This window comes from Pyrgilauda ruficollis, unplaced genomic scaffold (genome assembly GCF_017590135.1).
Source record: "Pyrgilauda ruficollis isolate IOZ18807 unplaced genomic scaffold, ASM1759013v1 scaffold71, whole genome shotgun sequence".
Lineage (NCBI taxonomy): Eukaryota > Metazoa > Chordata > Aves > Passeriformes > Passeridae > Pyrgilauda > Pyrgilauda ruficollis.
The window spans coordinates 1,183,458-1,199,211 of record NW_024528933.1 but is presented as its reverse complement, the minus strand read 5'-3'; the positions used below and the strand labels follow the sequence as shown (position 1 = coordinate 1,199,211).

At 37.0% G+C, this 15,754-nt stretch overlaps 1 protein-coding gene across 1 annotated transcript in view; it reads left to right on the top strand.

The window, feature by feature from the left end:
- ADAMTSL1 (ADAMTS like 1) overlaps nt 1-15,754 on the top strand; it is a 162,122-nt gene that overhangs the window by 15,295 nt on the left and 131,073 nt on the right. The window contains exon 4 of the mRNA XM_041485555.1: nt 7,761-7,997. Within this exon, the coding sequence (XP_041341489.1) occupies nt 7,761-7,997 (237 nt within the window). The remainder of the gene's footprint in view (nt 1-7,760; nt 7,998-15,754) is intronic.

Below are 15,754 nucleotides of genomic sequence, written 5' to 3'. Positions count from 1 at the left end.
TTTGTTACAGCTGGTTTTAATTCATCCCAAAATTAAATTACAGAAGGGGAGAAAAATGAGATAAAGAAAAAGAGAGGCAAGGGGAAAGAGTGGCATGCCTGTTTCCCACTGACCTATATTAATTATTCCAGAGATGCTGAATAATTTTGCATTATAAAGACTGTAGCAAAGACTGATAATGCTGTCTATAAAGCTTCTGAACAGTCCTTAAAAGAGTAAATCCAGTTCAGTATATTTGCCACTTGCATTGCCTGTTGATGATCAGAAACTGGAAAGATTATGGGTATGAAGCCACATGTGTAAATAGTAAAAGAAGGAATGAGAGAATCTGAAGATGATTTAGGGTTGAATTGCATCTGCTTTTTTTCTTATTATTATTCACATGGACTTAAACATATTTCCAGCCATTTTAGATATAATCATGAGAGGGAGAAAGGGAGTAATTTGTTTTCCTTTAGAAAATCAGTCAGAATGCAATGAAAACATGTTTTTGCAACTATCTGGGTTGTTGTACTGAACATTATGCAAAATAAACAAATATAATGCCAAACTCTGGGTAGGATTTTTTTACTTATTCTCTTTCCTTTTTTTTTTTTTTCCTCCAAGCTAACACACTCTTTTTTCCCTTCTTCTATGTGCATTATTGGTTGCCAGGTGCTCTCCAGCTTTTCTACTGGGCTGTTATGCCACCTCATATGCCCTTTCTCTTTTTCAGTCCTTCTGCCACTCTGCTGTCTTCTGCTTTCTCTTGCCTTCATGTACATGAAAATCACTCTGAAGGTTGTTTGTTGGAATATGTACTATCTTTATGCTCTTCTTCTCAATTATCAGAATTCTTCTTGTGACTGAAAATGTTTTTATTTCCCTGATATTTTTTCTTTCATTGCATTGCTTTCTAAATAATAATAATAATAATAAAAAATTAAAAAAAAAAAAGAGAGAGAGAGAGAAAGAAAAAGAAAAAAAGATGAGACTGGTGCTGAAGCTGTACAACATTACTAGCTCTTTCAACAAGGTTTCTGTTAAGCCCAAGATAAAATTTGTAGATCCCATTAATCAGGCAACTAAAGCTTGTAAACACCACCTGCAACTCTTTTTATATATACCTCACTTTCGTCACTTGGCTGAAGTACCAGCTGTAATGTCATCCCCCATTTTTTGGCTTGCATTCAGACAAGCTACTTCCATCCCTGTTTCTTATCAGCTCATGCTGCATTTTGTATACACCAGTACCAGTGTTGTTCATCTTACTTTCTACAAAATAACACAATCTTCTTTCCATGCTCCAAACCCCAGCCTGGAAAATGTCAAACCTAAACTTCCATATAAGTACATAATTCTCAGAAGCACTGGCTTATGTGTAAGAGAAGTATCATCACCAAGTAGATATTATCAGACCTACAAGAATGATTAGCAGAGTTTAATTTTTCTCCCCAGTGGTGATTAGAAATGCCATTTTGCAGTCAAACCTCCCAATTTACATTTTGCGGTACAATATAAAAAAATATTAAACTAATTATAGGCACTCCACATATCTCGTTACTAACACACAATTTATTTTATGTAAATTTACTTTTTATGTGGAAATTCTTCTAAACTCAGATAATTTATTATGACTAGAGTCTTTTCTTCAAACTACCAGATTTTAATAACTTCCATCTTATTTATGATTGGCTGCATTTTAAAACCTCAGTGTGTCATCTAGAAATTATTTCTTCATACTTGGAAACAAGTGCTTTTAGTATCTAGCAAATGACAGAAGCTTGGACATCTGGATTTGCAATCTTCTCAGCAAGCAGAACTGTGAATCTGTGACAATTAAAAAATAGAACAAAAAACCCCACATTGTGTCCAGTTAATGTAAATGTATAGAGAAACTTTGTTGCCCAAATAACCTGAATTGCTTCCCTTACAGTAATATTTCATGACTTATCAGGACTCTGGGTAAATCAGAGTTTTAAATTCAGTATTTCTGGCAATTATTTTTTTTAAATTTGAACAGCTCATTTTTGAGCTGCTTGATAATATGGCACCCTCAATGCCTTTAGAAAAGTATGCTTTAATATTATGTACTTATATTAGTTTTTGACTGAAGTTCTTGGAAGTTTTCATGCTGAAATTAAACTTACTGTATCTAATTTAAATGCTTGTTTTAATATTTAAAAGAGATGGACAAAAAAAAAGAAATTTAAATTACATGGAAGGCTGCATATTGAGCTATTTGCCAAAATAGGAACATACTTCCAAAAAAAAGACATTATTTTGGTGAAAAAATTATTTTATAAATATTTATAATGACAAATATTAATGGAACTTTGCATCTATAGTTCACTGAAAATTTTAGGTCTCATCTCCATGCCATGTTTATTTACCACAGAGAACATTTGCCGGTATTTCCCCATTTTCTTTGTTCCTATTTTTCTCAAGCTTATCTCTGTATATTGCAATGTCTTGGGGTTCTTAGAAAAAGCTTTAGTATGAGACCCTCTCAATCTAAGCAACTAAGTATGAACCTAAGTTATTTCTAAGTTCATGGGAGTAAACTATTGAAAAATCTGGCTGCAAGAAAGATAATTCAAGCAGGGCACTCAACAAGGCTTCAAGGCTGAGTGAAGTTTCTCTTAAACCCCTAGATCTCCTAAGTCTCTATGTTTTTATCTAAAGTTCTTATTTGGTCTTAGACAAGCCCCTACTTGAGGACTTCAGGTTTTCTTTCTCAGTAGGGAAATTGGTGCAGATGCAGCATCGTGAGTATTTCATGGAACTGGTTCAATAAGCTGTTCTGTCAGATGCTGCACAGAGTAGTCCAGTTGTTAGTCATTTTTTGTACAGAGGAAGAGCTCCAGGTATAGTAAATCATTCTTGGCCTCTGCAAATATACAAGCACGTATATTGTAAACTGTTTTAAAGTTCCTCAACTGTTTCCACCTATCGTTGCTTAGATAGGATCTTCTACATTTCACCCACTAAGTAAACTTTAAAAAGGCTGACCCTCTTTTGTCCCATGAAATCTGATCTACCTATCACCATCAAGGGACATCTGGGATTCATCTTATCTTTTCCACTGGATTGTTGATTAATGGAAATTGTTTTGAATGGGATTCAAACATGGCAAAACTCCATGGACCTTATGAATTACAATAGGGTAAAATAGGAGGTCAAGTTAAAAAAAAAAAAAAAAAAAAAAAAAATCAGAAGGGGGAAAAAAAAAAAAAAAGAAAATCAGTATGAGGAAGAAAATGAAGCCATAATAATATGGGCCACATTACATGCCTAAGAAGTGAGGATGAAACTCCTGTGTATATTTTAAAATGGGTTTCACAGATCAAAGGGGTTTCTGATCACCTTTAAAATTATATATATATTTTATTGCAGTACAGGAAATCTTGACCTGACAGGATGAATAGAGATTATAGGTATCCAGCACAGGCTCAGTGTTTCAGTAATATCTCATGAGCCTTCATGAGCTAAAAGCCATAAAAGACCCACCTAGGACTCACAGAATTAAAGGAGGAACAGTTGTTTCCTATTCATTGGAATTTTTTAATCCCTAAAAAGTCTTCATGAATAGGAAGTTTGAAGATAAATGGACCTAGATGAAACTTTCAAGTTTATTAGTTCTTTCTGATTCTTCAAGGAGTACAATGGCAGCAGTTCCTCATACCTGCAGGGGCCCATAGATAATTTCCAAAAGAAAACAAAACTGGAAAGACTTGGCTATAGTACCAAAATTGGATAACCTGAAGCAGGACTGTAGTAGTTCTGTGGCCAGATACCAGGGCTGCTACATGCTCCAGGCCAAACACAGGCCATGCAGATGTGGTTAGCAAAATCCCTCACAGAACCACATAGCCCCTGCAGAGATGCACTACCTCATGTTCACTGCTACACTGACTTGGCCCATGACTTCTGGCTGTCTCAAAGTGTCTGTCAATCTGTTGTTTAGGTAGGCAAGCTGCATACTGTTACACAGCTCCCAGAATCAGACCCTTAGCTGGACGAACAAGTAACTTCACTCAGGCCAACGGAGCAGTGCTAGCTGACAGCCACAGAAGGTGCCCTTCCCCTAAACCATCATGCAAGTACCAAAAGCAGACTGATTTTTTTCAAGAAGACTTTTTGGAGTTAGTTTATAGTTTGTCCTGTCCAGGATCCATCAGAAATAAGGCACAGCAAGACGGCCTCGAAACAGCAAGTGGCCTTATCTAAAAAAGGTGTGCAAAGCTTTTAGAATAAAACAGCAATTTACTGCTTGAAAATATATGCAAAAAAACACTGGTTTTACCTTGTCTTCTGTTTCAGGAACTAGAATACTTATTCATAGGCTGAAAACTTATATTAGGCTTTGATCATATGTTTGCGCAAATGTCAGCACAAAGAGGCTCTGATCTCCACTGACATATAATACAAACAAAAAATAATAAATTTAAGATGAAAAAAATGGATGTGCTAAGTTTTGTACAGTTCCTATATTTTTGGTCTCAGTGACCTGCTTCTAAAAATGAGAAATGTTCACAATTCAGACCACAAATTTTCTCAACACTCTCCATTTTGTCATAAAAAAAATATTATATGGCTTGTGAAGGTATTATACATGAACATGCTAGTACTTGTGCTTTTTTAAGCAGAAGAAAAGATCCTTCCTGAGGTAAAGACATCTCCAATGCCTTCAGGTAAATTTAGGATTCAGGATCTCAGCAGAAGAAAAGTTTCTGTACCAGGCTGTGACCCTTTTTCGCATCTGTGTGCCCAGATAAGAATGTGTGTCTGTGTTTCTGACTGCTTGCATTGCATGTATTCTTAATTGCTTCAAGTTTCACGTGAAAACTTTTTAAAACATAAGCTCTGCTATTTAAATTCATTGTTTTATTTTGACCACAATATCAAAGACTGAAAGTATTTAACATCAGTCCTAGTCACCTGCTGTGTCCTGAAGGCTTGTTATGTTGAAGAACATTTTTTATTTCTTTGATTAAGAAAAAAAATCCAACAAAACAAACATAGTATTGAGTTCTGTACAAAGCAGGATTATGAATTCTGTGTGTCGTGTGCCTTATTGGGCCTTTTTGTAAAAATAAAGCTGTTACAAGCCAGGAAGTTCTGAAGGTAGAGCCAAGCTTGAACCAAACTTAGAGAGTTGGCTTGGATTCTGCAACCGAGCCTTGGCTTGGGTATCTGCCAAGCCAAAAGACCTGACTGTATTCATTTACAGACATAAAAATTCACAGAAGGGTAGGCACCAGAAGATTTTGTGGTAGGAAATAAGGCCACTGTGTTCTTCTTTTCTTGTTTGAAAATAGAACTAAAGCAGATCTTGGGTCAAGTTGTAACTGTCTTATTTTTCATCCTTTGTATAAGAGCAGAACATAAAGACCACTTTTTCTCTAATTACAGAGCTATAGAGGAATAATGAATTCCCCACATATTTTTCTGCTTGCTTCAGTGCCCAAACTTTGTCTTGTATCAAAAGTTTGCCCAGATCATAAAAAGATCCTGATTGCCCCTCCATTTTTCTTTATATTTTAAAATCAAACTGAAATACTTGCAGCTTTTGGGTTTTTTTTTGTTTTTTTTTTTTTTTTTGTTTGTTTGATTTGTTTTTTATTCTCTAATATATTGATAGAAAAACTGAGTTCTCTGGCAGTAAAATACCAGTTACAGACTTGGACTTTCAACCTCCACCTTCAAAAAGCAAAAATTAGCTCTGGGTTATTGCTCTTGGATACATATTTTTCTAGAGCTAGATTTAATCCACATCCTTTTTTCTCTTATGCCTAACTCAATTGAACCTTTTGTAACAGGAAAGCTATTACCTTTTGCTTAGATCACAGAACTTTTGTCTGGAGTTTGACCCTTTACTTTTGGGGTGCGTCAGACTCAAACACAAAGTGAATAATTGAGAAGTTGCTCACATGGTACAAAAAAAAATAGATGAAAATCTGTGGCTAAGGCCACAGCTTGTATGTGTGTATAGTTCACAACAAGAAAGGTTTGGAATGTGGTGATCCAAGATTATTCAACATTCAAATAAAATAGCCATAATCACGTTCCAACACTGAATGAGAGGCCACAATGGCTAACCTGGATTTAAGCCAAGGGCTTGCAAATGACAAATTCGTAGCCAAGACTGTGCCGTGTTCCTTTGAGAGGAGATTTGAAATCTTAGTTTTTAACACAGATTTTATTTTGGATTTTAATAATAAAAAATGATCCATTAATGTCACAAAGTGACATGCAGCCTCCATGTCTCTCATATCCAAAGCTGTAATTTGCCCTTTTAAAAAAATGCAGAAGCTGTTAGTGAATGAAGGGGTTAGAAAATATCTGAGAAACATGGGTGGTTGTTTAAATCTAAGAAGAGATATTTTCCCTCAACAGCAATATGACTTTCTTGAATAGGAGCATGAGCAGTCTGTGAATAAGGTTGTCATTAATGATTGCCTAATAGGAAGAAGTGGTTTGATGGCAAACAGCGAATACGAATCTATAATACAATCCTATAAGTATAGTGCCTAGTTATGTGATTGTGTGTACATCAAAAATTTTTCCTACCAATCCTACCATCAACATGTAGGATTGTCTATGATTTAGGATTAAAAAAATGTTATAGCCCTCAAGCAGAGGGGGAACAGCTGCTCATTTTATCTGGTATTTTACCAGATATAGTCCGGGAGCAGATCTCCTTATGGCAGTAAGGATTACAATCTTAATAATCTGAAGTAGCCGTATTGCCAATGTTTGCTTTTTTTTTGTCTCAGTTCTTATGATGTTTAATGTTTTTTTGTAAAGCTTAGCTCCTATATTCCTGTAATTATGCAAGAAATTCAAGTTACTTCTAAGAAAACCCTAGTGAATCCCTAGCTTTTGTGGTTGCTTGCAAAAGAAGACTTCAAATATCATTCTTCAAGGATCAAATACTGAAAAGGAAATAAAAAGAGTTCATGTTTATTTTGCCTGAAGATTCATGATTTTAAAGCCCTTCTTGCTCTCTTAAGAACCTGCCTAATGTTCTTCAGTGCTGAGTGGCAGCACGAAAGTACATGTGGGTAAGAAAAGCCTAAAATTCTTGTCAACAATGTACTTTATGCAGTAGGAGTGGTCTTTGGTTTTTATATCGGCAAACTGAGTTCAGAGTTAGATTTATGTGTCTCACAAATCTCCTGAAGAATTAAAAAAGGGGATTTTTTTAAGGTCTTCTCAGTTGAAAGTTCCTAATTATGTGAGCTATTAAATCTTAGCTTAAAGAAGTGCAAATATGTATCAAATGCTTCTGATTAATTTTGCCACAGCAACTGATTTATGTCACTGAGGTGGGGGGGGGGGGGGGGGAAAAAAAAAAAAAAAAAAAAAAAAAAAAAAAAAAAAAAGAAAAAAAAAGCTAGTGGCAAGAGTTAAATAAAGAAACATCCTCAAGCAAAGGGTAAAACCTGTCTGGAACAGAGTGACTGTGGACACACGTTTCTCCACATATGTGCACAAGTAGAATGAGATCCAGCAAGAGCATGGTGACCCTCTTTTGCTTATCCACAAGGCTGTGGTTAACGTGTACAGTGCGTTTCTTATTTCCCATTTACATATGGTCTTGGTGTTCTTTCAATACTTTCATGGAAGGAAGAAAGAAAGGTATAATCATAATGTGTCTTTTTTGTCTAAACAGAAACTGTCTCCATCTGGCAGCTGTGGAACACCGCCAGCTGCATGACACTGCGACTGGCGGTCCTGAATAGGCCTGCTGATCTTCTCCTCCTTCTTTTCTGCAGGACTGCCCACCAGAAGCAGGTGATTTTCGTGCCCAGCAGTGCTCTGCTCACAACGATGTCAAGTACCAGGGGCAGTTGTATGAGTGGCTTCCTGTCTCTAATGACCCTGACAATCCATGCTCACTGAAGTGCCAAGCCAGAGGAACGGCTCTGGTTGTGGAGCTGGCACCAAAAGTTCTGGATGGGACACGGTGCTACACTGAATCCCTGGACATGTGCATCAGTGGCTTGTGCCAAGTAAGGAAAGAAGATCTGCCTCAGCCCCTCTCCTCATGACTCCCCTCCTCAGGTCTCTCTCACATGCTCACTCCCTCTTCTCCTCCATACTTGTGTAATTTTAGGGTCTTTATTTTAATCATCTGGTTTCATCCACTTAAATTAATTTCTTTTACTGCTGTTTTGTTGGGATTTGTTTGGGGAAGGTGGGGGTAAAAGGGAGAGACATGTATAATCTCAAATATTATTTTCTCACTTTATGCTGCTCCCTTGGGGCTCTTTTGAAGGATTTTATTATATGTTTTTGAACTGTTCTCTATAGTTAGCTGCAGCAGCATATCTGATTTGAAGCTCCAAGTATAAAATAGTTTTGTAGCTTTTAATTTAGATACATCAAAGTTTTCAAGGTCTGTCAAATTACATTACATTTGAGGATTATTTTTCCCTGTAAATCAGAAACCTGCATGGCAGTAGATGAGGCACTAAAGTGAAAAACCTGCCATTCCTGCTGTAGGACTAATCAAGCTGCTACATCTCCTGGGACCTTAGCATTTCTTATTTGTTAACAATGAGAAAAGGGGACTTTTTGACCCTTTTGACCCATGTGTGGAGATCTCTTGGTCATTCAACCAATTTATTTGCATCCTAATTTGGTTTTTTATTACCTTTGTGCTTTTATTTATATATTGGTGCTCTATCATTGCTCCTGTTAAATTACTTTATCTACATGAGACTTTATTCTTCTAAACTACGTGTAGGCTACTGGTTGATGAAGGGAAGGACTTTTTCACCATCTCTGTTAGGTTCTGAGCACACCTAAGTCTCAAAAACAGTTGTAGATTCATGTTTCATTGCACAGTGACCTTCAAATCTATGTAAACTTGATGTCGTTTTGGCTTTCTAGTATATTTTCAACTGCTTTTGGGGTTTTTTTTTGGGACATTTTCCTCCCTATTTCTTTTCTCTTTGATTTTCTGTTCTGAGCCAGAAGCAGTCCTGAAGTAAATGAAATAGATAGTTCCTGCGTTACTCTCATTTGTGATCTGAAGACGGCAATCATCTAGATCTCTTGACCTAAACCAAGGGCATTCTCAAAATTCTAGATTGCCTAATGAGACAGACTATTTTTAGTCTTGTTTTTTGTTTTCAATTCTTTTAAAAGCTTGTCTGGAAGCACAAAAATCTGGATGGGAAAAAGATTCAAAGTTTTTTGCATATAGTGACCTAGGATTTACGAGCAGGCTGATTTCTGGCTTAGTCCAAATATGAAGCATACTTTTTCTCAAGAAATCTTTCCCTCATAAACAGAGTTCGTAAGCATCTAAAACAAACTCATTTGCATTCTCATGGCATTCTTACTTGGAAGTCTGAAGGTAGCTGCACTGCTAAAACTATAAACACCGATGTTATTTCTCTGTGGCTTGAGAATAGATATATTATACTAGCACTAGTGTCCCTGAGTAATTTTAGTTAAACTAACTCTTTTCTTATATACCCTAAAACGGTAGAATAGTTTTTAATGCTTGAATGACTTTATAGTTCACATGTTCTTCAGCATTCAGTTTCTTCAACAAATTTGCCGTATATTTACAATTATTGCATTTTTGAGGATGACGGAAAAAATTGAACTATAAATGCTCATCCTGTATTCCTCACAGTGAAAAATGGGTGTGTTAAATTTAAATCAACTCAAAATATTATTGTCTGAGTGTATCCCTGTTAGCCTGTCATATCTTTGTGACAATAGACATATGTACTGCATTAAAAAAATCCATAATTAGATTTGTCCTAACTATATGCTATAGGAGAGAAATTGCCTTACCATCTATCACAGCAATAGTTCATTCTACATAAGTAGTCCAGAATGGTAAAAAGTATGGAATTTGCCATAATAAATTGCGAGCTTCAAAGGCAATGATCTTCCGTTGCTTCTATAAAGGTTATTTTAAAAGATTGGGAAACCATAGTGTTATAGAAGAACCAGTGGGGCATTCTTTCTCTGTAACATTTGTGTAAAATAAAATTATTTCTTTAATTATAGGGAATGCATGTAAACTTCAGAGAAGACAAAATCTGATTTTAGAAATTATTTCTATTCATTTGCAGTAGGAGCAAAGTGGTTGACATACTGTAAACATAATAATCATGGGTCTCAGTAGTTTGTGAGAGTTCATAATGATCCTGGAAGAAAAGCAACATTTTCATGAGATGTCTCTGGAACAGAATGATTTGGGGCAGTGCAGCAGACAACTGTAATAATCTACATATGGTTTGTCACAACTGCAAAAAATGAAGTCTCCTAAGATGCATCTACCATATATAAGGTCCTGAAGATTAAAAAGTGAAGTATGTTTCTTATGTAGTTTAACAACAGCAAGAGCCAGATTTTGCAGCTGGTACAGGGCAACCCTGGTTTTGTATGCAGATTGAAGAATGAGATGCAGCAGAACAGCCCTGCAGAAAGGGACCTGGGGGTCCTGGTTGATGGCAAGTTGAACATGGGTCAGCAGTGCCCTGGCAGCCAGGAGGGACAGCCCTGTCCTGGGGTGCACCAGGCACAGCATCGCCAGCCGGGCAACGAGGGGATTGTCCTGCTCTGCTCTGAGCTGGGGCATCCTCACCTCCAGTGCTGGGGGCTGGTTTGGGTGTCACAATGAAAGAAAGACATTAAATTGTTAGAGAGTGTCCAAAGTTTCACAAAGGGTGAAGGGCCTTGAGGGGAAAGATATATGAGGAGTGGCTGAGGTCACTTTTCTGCTCAGCCTGGAGAAGAGGAGACTGAGGGGAAATCTCTTTGTGGCCTTCTACATCCTCATGAGGGTAAAAGAAAGTACCTGTCTCTTTACTCACATGTTCAGCGACAGGATTTTGGGAAATGGCATGAAGCTGAGTAGGAGAAGGTTTAAATTGGATATAAGAGCAGAGATTCTTCACCCAGAGTTGGTTGGGCACTGTAACAGGCTCCCCAGCAAAGTGGTCACAGCACCAGCCTGTTTGACTTTAATTTGTACAGTGCTCTCAGGCACATATTCTGATACTTAGAGTGTCCTGCACAGGGACAGCTGTTGGATTAGATGATCCAGATGGGTCCTTTCAGCATATTCTATGATTCTATAATAATGGATCCTTTGCAACAATTGTACTATGTTGAAGGTGACGAGATATGTTTTCTGGATTGCTCAGAGCCAAACTACTGAAAGCAACTTTAAGTTTACCCTCCGGTCAGGTTGCATTGATCCAAGTATTATGGCAACCAAGAAGATGTTCTTGAGATACAATATTATACATAAAACATACCTTTATTTAATAGGCGCAAGAGTCCTGAATTAGTAAAAGTGATGTTAAGACCAGTGTATGCTTACATAGACATAGAGCATTTTTCCCAGTAGGTCAAACAACAGTGTTAATTATCTTAACTAACCATAGGAATATATTTCTTTGTATGTAGGACTTGGGTCAACCCATAGCTTATTGTGTGATCACCAACTGTTCTTCAGATTACTGAAATTAAAGGTTAGTTGTATTACTTCTGTGTGCCTCAGTACTCACTCCTGATTTAAAGGTGATAGATTTCACTCTCATTGACAAGAATGTAATTGTAAAAAGGTGCAGTATTTGGAAATTTTAACATCCTTCTCACATATTTATCCTTTATTTTCATACAGTTTCGAGGTTTAAGACTACCAGTACCTTAGCTGCATATTTATGAGTCTTTGTTTAATTATGAGATTTTGAACTGAAGCCTTTGTTTTGCCTGCTGGCCACTTAGTAGTTAAAGTCAGAAGAGATGTCTGATTCTATTCAGGGCAAGCAAAGCCAAATTTGTGTATAGAACAAGCTGAATCCCTGAATCTTTGATTCCAGGAGTATAGTTAGAGATTCTTAAAAATATTTTTAATTTTATTTACGGAGATAGAATTTTGGAGAAGTTATTCAGTAGCTGATTCAGATATATTCCAAGGCATAGGCCAGTACCCATGACTGTGATAGTTCAGAAATCATGCAAGCTGTGAGCATTTTGCCTGTCTCCATATTATATAAACATGTATCTTTCCATATTATATAAATGCATTTTTCCCATGAAGAGATGCATAACTTGCCTTTGTTCTTTGTGTGAAACACCTAAGAAATTAATAGGAATTAACATCGGAACATAATTTTTTTTTTCTCTCTGTAGTTTTACTCTTAAATGCATTGTGACACAGAGCAAACAACAGCATTTTTCAAACAAAAAAGACCTCAGACTGTTTTATGTTCTATTTCTTCCTAATCTTATTGTTCCTCCTGAACATTTTACATCCCTTCCTCTATGGACATCTGTGTAATTTGGATGTCCTTTCTTTCTCTTTTTTTAAAGAAATACAGATTACTTCTCAGATCTTTGGGTCTCATTTTGAGTTTACCTCAGCTTATAACATGTCCCATTGGTGTATTACAACTAGCTTGAACCTCAGTGCTGAAGTCAATTGAATGGTCTTTAAGGAAATAGTAATCTGAAGTTCCACATTATGAAATGTCTTTATAGATAGAATTAATGGGTATGCTGAGGACAACACATTTAAAACTTCCAGTTTCTAGTTTAATTTTCCCTGTTTGCAAAATAAATTCCTGTACTTTAAATCCTTTTTTATGGTTTTAAGAGTATAAGTAATTTCTGCATACAACATTTGAAGCTGCAAAGTTGGAGGATGGTGGGTTGATCCTGGCTGAATGCCAGGTACCTACCAAAGCTGCTCTCTGCAACCACATGGGGAGAGAAATTTTAACTGAATGGTCATGGGTTTAGATAAGGAATGGAAGAGGTCACTCACTGATTACTATCACGGGCAAAACAGACTTGGGGAAATGAATTGAATTTATTGCCAATAAAAAATCAGAGGAAGATAAAGAGAAGTAAAACAAATCTCAAAAAACATCTTCCCCCCTACCTCTCCCTCCTTTCCTCTTCCTCCTCCCTGTGCGCAATAAAGGCAGAGGTTACAATCAGTTCATCACACATTGCTCCTGCCACTGCTCAGGGAGAGGAATCATTCCCCTGCTCCAGTGTGCGATCCCTCCCAGGGGAGAGAGTTCTCCATGAACTTCTTCAGCATAAGTCTATCTTGCGAGCTGCAGCTCTTCACAAACTGCTCCAAAGTGGGTTACTTACCACAGGGTGCAGTCCTTCAGGAACAACCTGCTCCTCCTTTTATTTGAAATCAAGCTCATTCTTTGTCATCACACTTCACATTATTACGGCAAAAATTCCCAAGAAAATGGTAGCACTGAGCATGTGTATTCCAACACATTTATACACTATGTTTCATCCAGCTCACACCTTGTGTTTAATCTCTCTGAAAAGGAAGCAACATGGGTATTTTTTTCCTTCCTTCCTTCCTTCCCTCCCTCCCTCCACTTTCTTTCTTCTGCCTCTTTCTTTCTTCAGCCACTTCCTTCCTTTCTTCCCACACTTCCGCCACTTTCTTCCTTCTTCCACTTCCTTCCTTCCGCCACTTCCTTCCCTCCTTTTAGTAATGTAGACAAAAATCTCCTTCTGTTATTGGGTTTCCCTGTCACAATCTCTTAGTCTTTCTGATGCAAGGGAAATATTCTATTTTAATTTTCATTATTTTTCTGTTTTCCTCATCCCTTTCATTTCTTCCTGTTATTGTAGTCTTCATATTTAGTTCTCTCTCAACATAATTTTTGCCTTCTGCTTGTGTGAATTCTGAAAAATGTTCTTCTTCTTAACTCTGGCAAGGAAGAACAAGAAAGTCTTGGCTTCCTCTAATCAGTGATCAGGGACTATTCAAGGTTTCTTCTATCTCCAGGACAGATGTCAGAATCTGTGTGTTGCTGTATAACTCCAGATCCGGGGTAATTTTTATGGTTTTCATTAAAGATGTGGCCAAAGAGTAAATTGTTGTGTAGTTTCCCAAAAGCATGTCCCATCAATATCATAGCCAAATCCTCATCTCATGTAAATGAGTATTGCTTCCCTGAAGTCACAATCATGAACACAATGTTTTCAGCCTGGGCAGTCTCTTTTGCTTACACAGACAGAGAGACCCTTCTGCTATCCTTTCAGTCTCTCCAGCCCAGGGATCCCAGGGGATCACACGAGACATAAACTTCTGTGAAGTGTATGATTTGTGGGTTTGCTTTAAGCATTTCAGCCATAGCTCAGGACAACATCAGTTCTTCTCTGTGAAAAATCATGACAGCTGCACCATTTTTATGTTGATAGGTTAGACACTGAACATGTCCATAACTAAACTATCTGCTGAAAGGATGAAACAGTGTTAGGCTTCCAACCAAAGGGAAAAACTGTAGCCACAATCTATAAAGATAAACTTTAGCAGAAAATTCTGAAAAAAAAAAAAAAAAAAATGATGCTAAAATTAACAGCACCATTTGCTGAAAAGTCAAAACCAGTCATACTAGTCGAAGAAATTGATGAGAAATATATTTGGGAAGACTTATATACAAACTGACTTCTTGTACATGTAGAAGTGTAAGACCTATTAATTCCTTAAATTTCTCTGAAGAAGCAAGAAAGAAGAGTTCTATTTTTCTTTCTGCTTTCTACATAAAACTTGAAGAGCTATTCTTCTGTTGATAAACCAAGCCTAATTCTAATTGTATGAGTGTTTTCTTTATAATATTATTATTATTATTATTATTATTATTACTATTACTGTTATTGGTGGCTTTTTTTTAATTAAAGACCATAAAGTTACTTAATCTATATGATAGAATAACACGATGAATCATATTATAGCTCTAATTCTAGGATCAGATCCAATGATTGTAAAACTGGGAGTTTTTAAGAAGGCTGTTAACTAAATTTGTTATTACAGAAAAGTTGTTTAGGACCAAAACCAGCCTTTTGTTTCTTCTCACAAAACTGGATAACTTTCTCCTTTACATTCTCTTAATTTTACAGGTTATTTGTTAAATCCCAGAAATGCCTATATTAATGTTTACTATTTAGAGAGTATTAAATTTCTCTTTAAAGATCTACCTTCACACAATGTTGAAGGTAGTTTTTAAAAAATTCTGATTTATTGATTTCTAAGAGTATATTTTGCTGTGCTGCAAAGTGATTCAAGTTAGCTAACAAGCTTAGTTACCTTTAGCTAACTCTAGTTACCTGTAGCTGGTCCGAAGTCAGACTTGGTGACCTTGGAGGACTTTTTTTGATTCTGTGTTCAGCCAGTAGCTGCAGGGTTGACCTAGATAACCTTTAGAGGTCCCTTACAACCCAAACTAGTCCTTGGTTCTATTTTGTGGTTCTAGATACACCAATACTTGAATGACTCTGTGTGTGTGTGTGTGTGTGTGTGTGTGTGTGTGTGTGTGCGCGTGTGTGTGTGCACGTGTGTGTGTGCGTGTGTATGTCTAGACTGGGAAAATCTGCTCTACTTTAAACAGGTAACTGTGGTGTACATCCTGTGTGCCATGACTTCACGACAGAGAGTTTCTCCTTCTCTCTTCAATCTACAAACTCTTGCTGAACACACCCTCTCCTGTTTTCAGTTCAGCCCAAAATACAGAGCTAATCAGGATAACAGTGTCGCATGTTTGGAGTCTGGTGCATGGAAATTTTACTCATTGGCACAGTAAATCTGCATGAGACAGGTAAAAAAAAGATTAGGTGCTCACCTCAGCTGGCTCTCGAAGGCATACAAGCCTGCCTTGGGCCCTGACTGTCCATGTGGGATACACTTGGGACATAGCTGCAGGAATTTGCAGCTGGGCCCTTGGCTGCTCTAGTCATTCCTTAGCTTGGGTTCTGA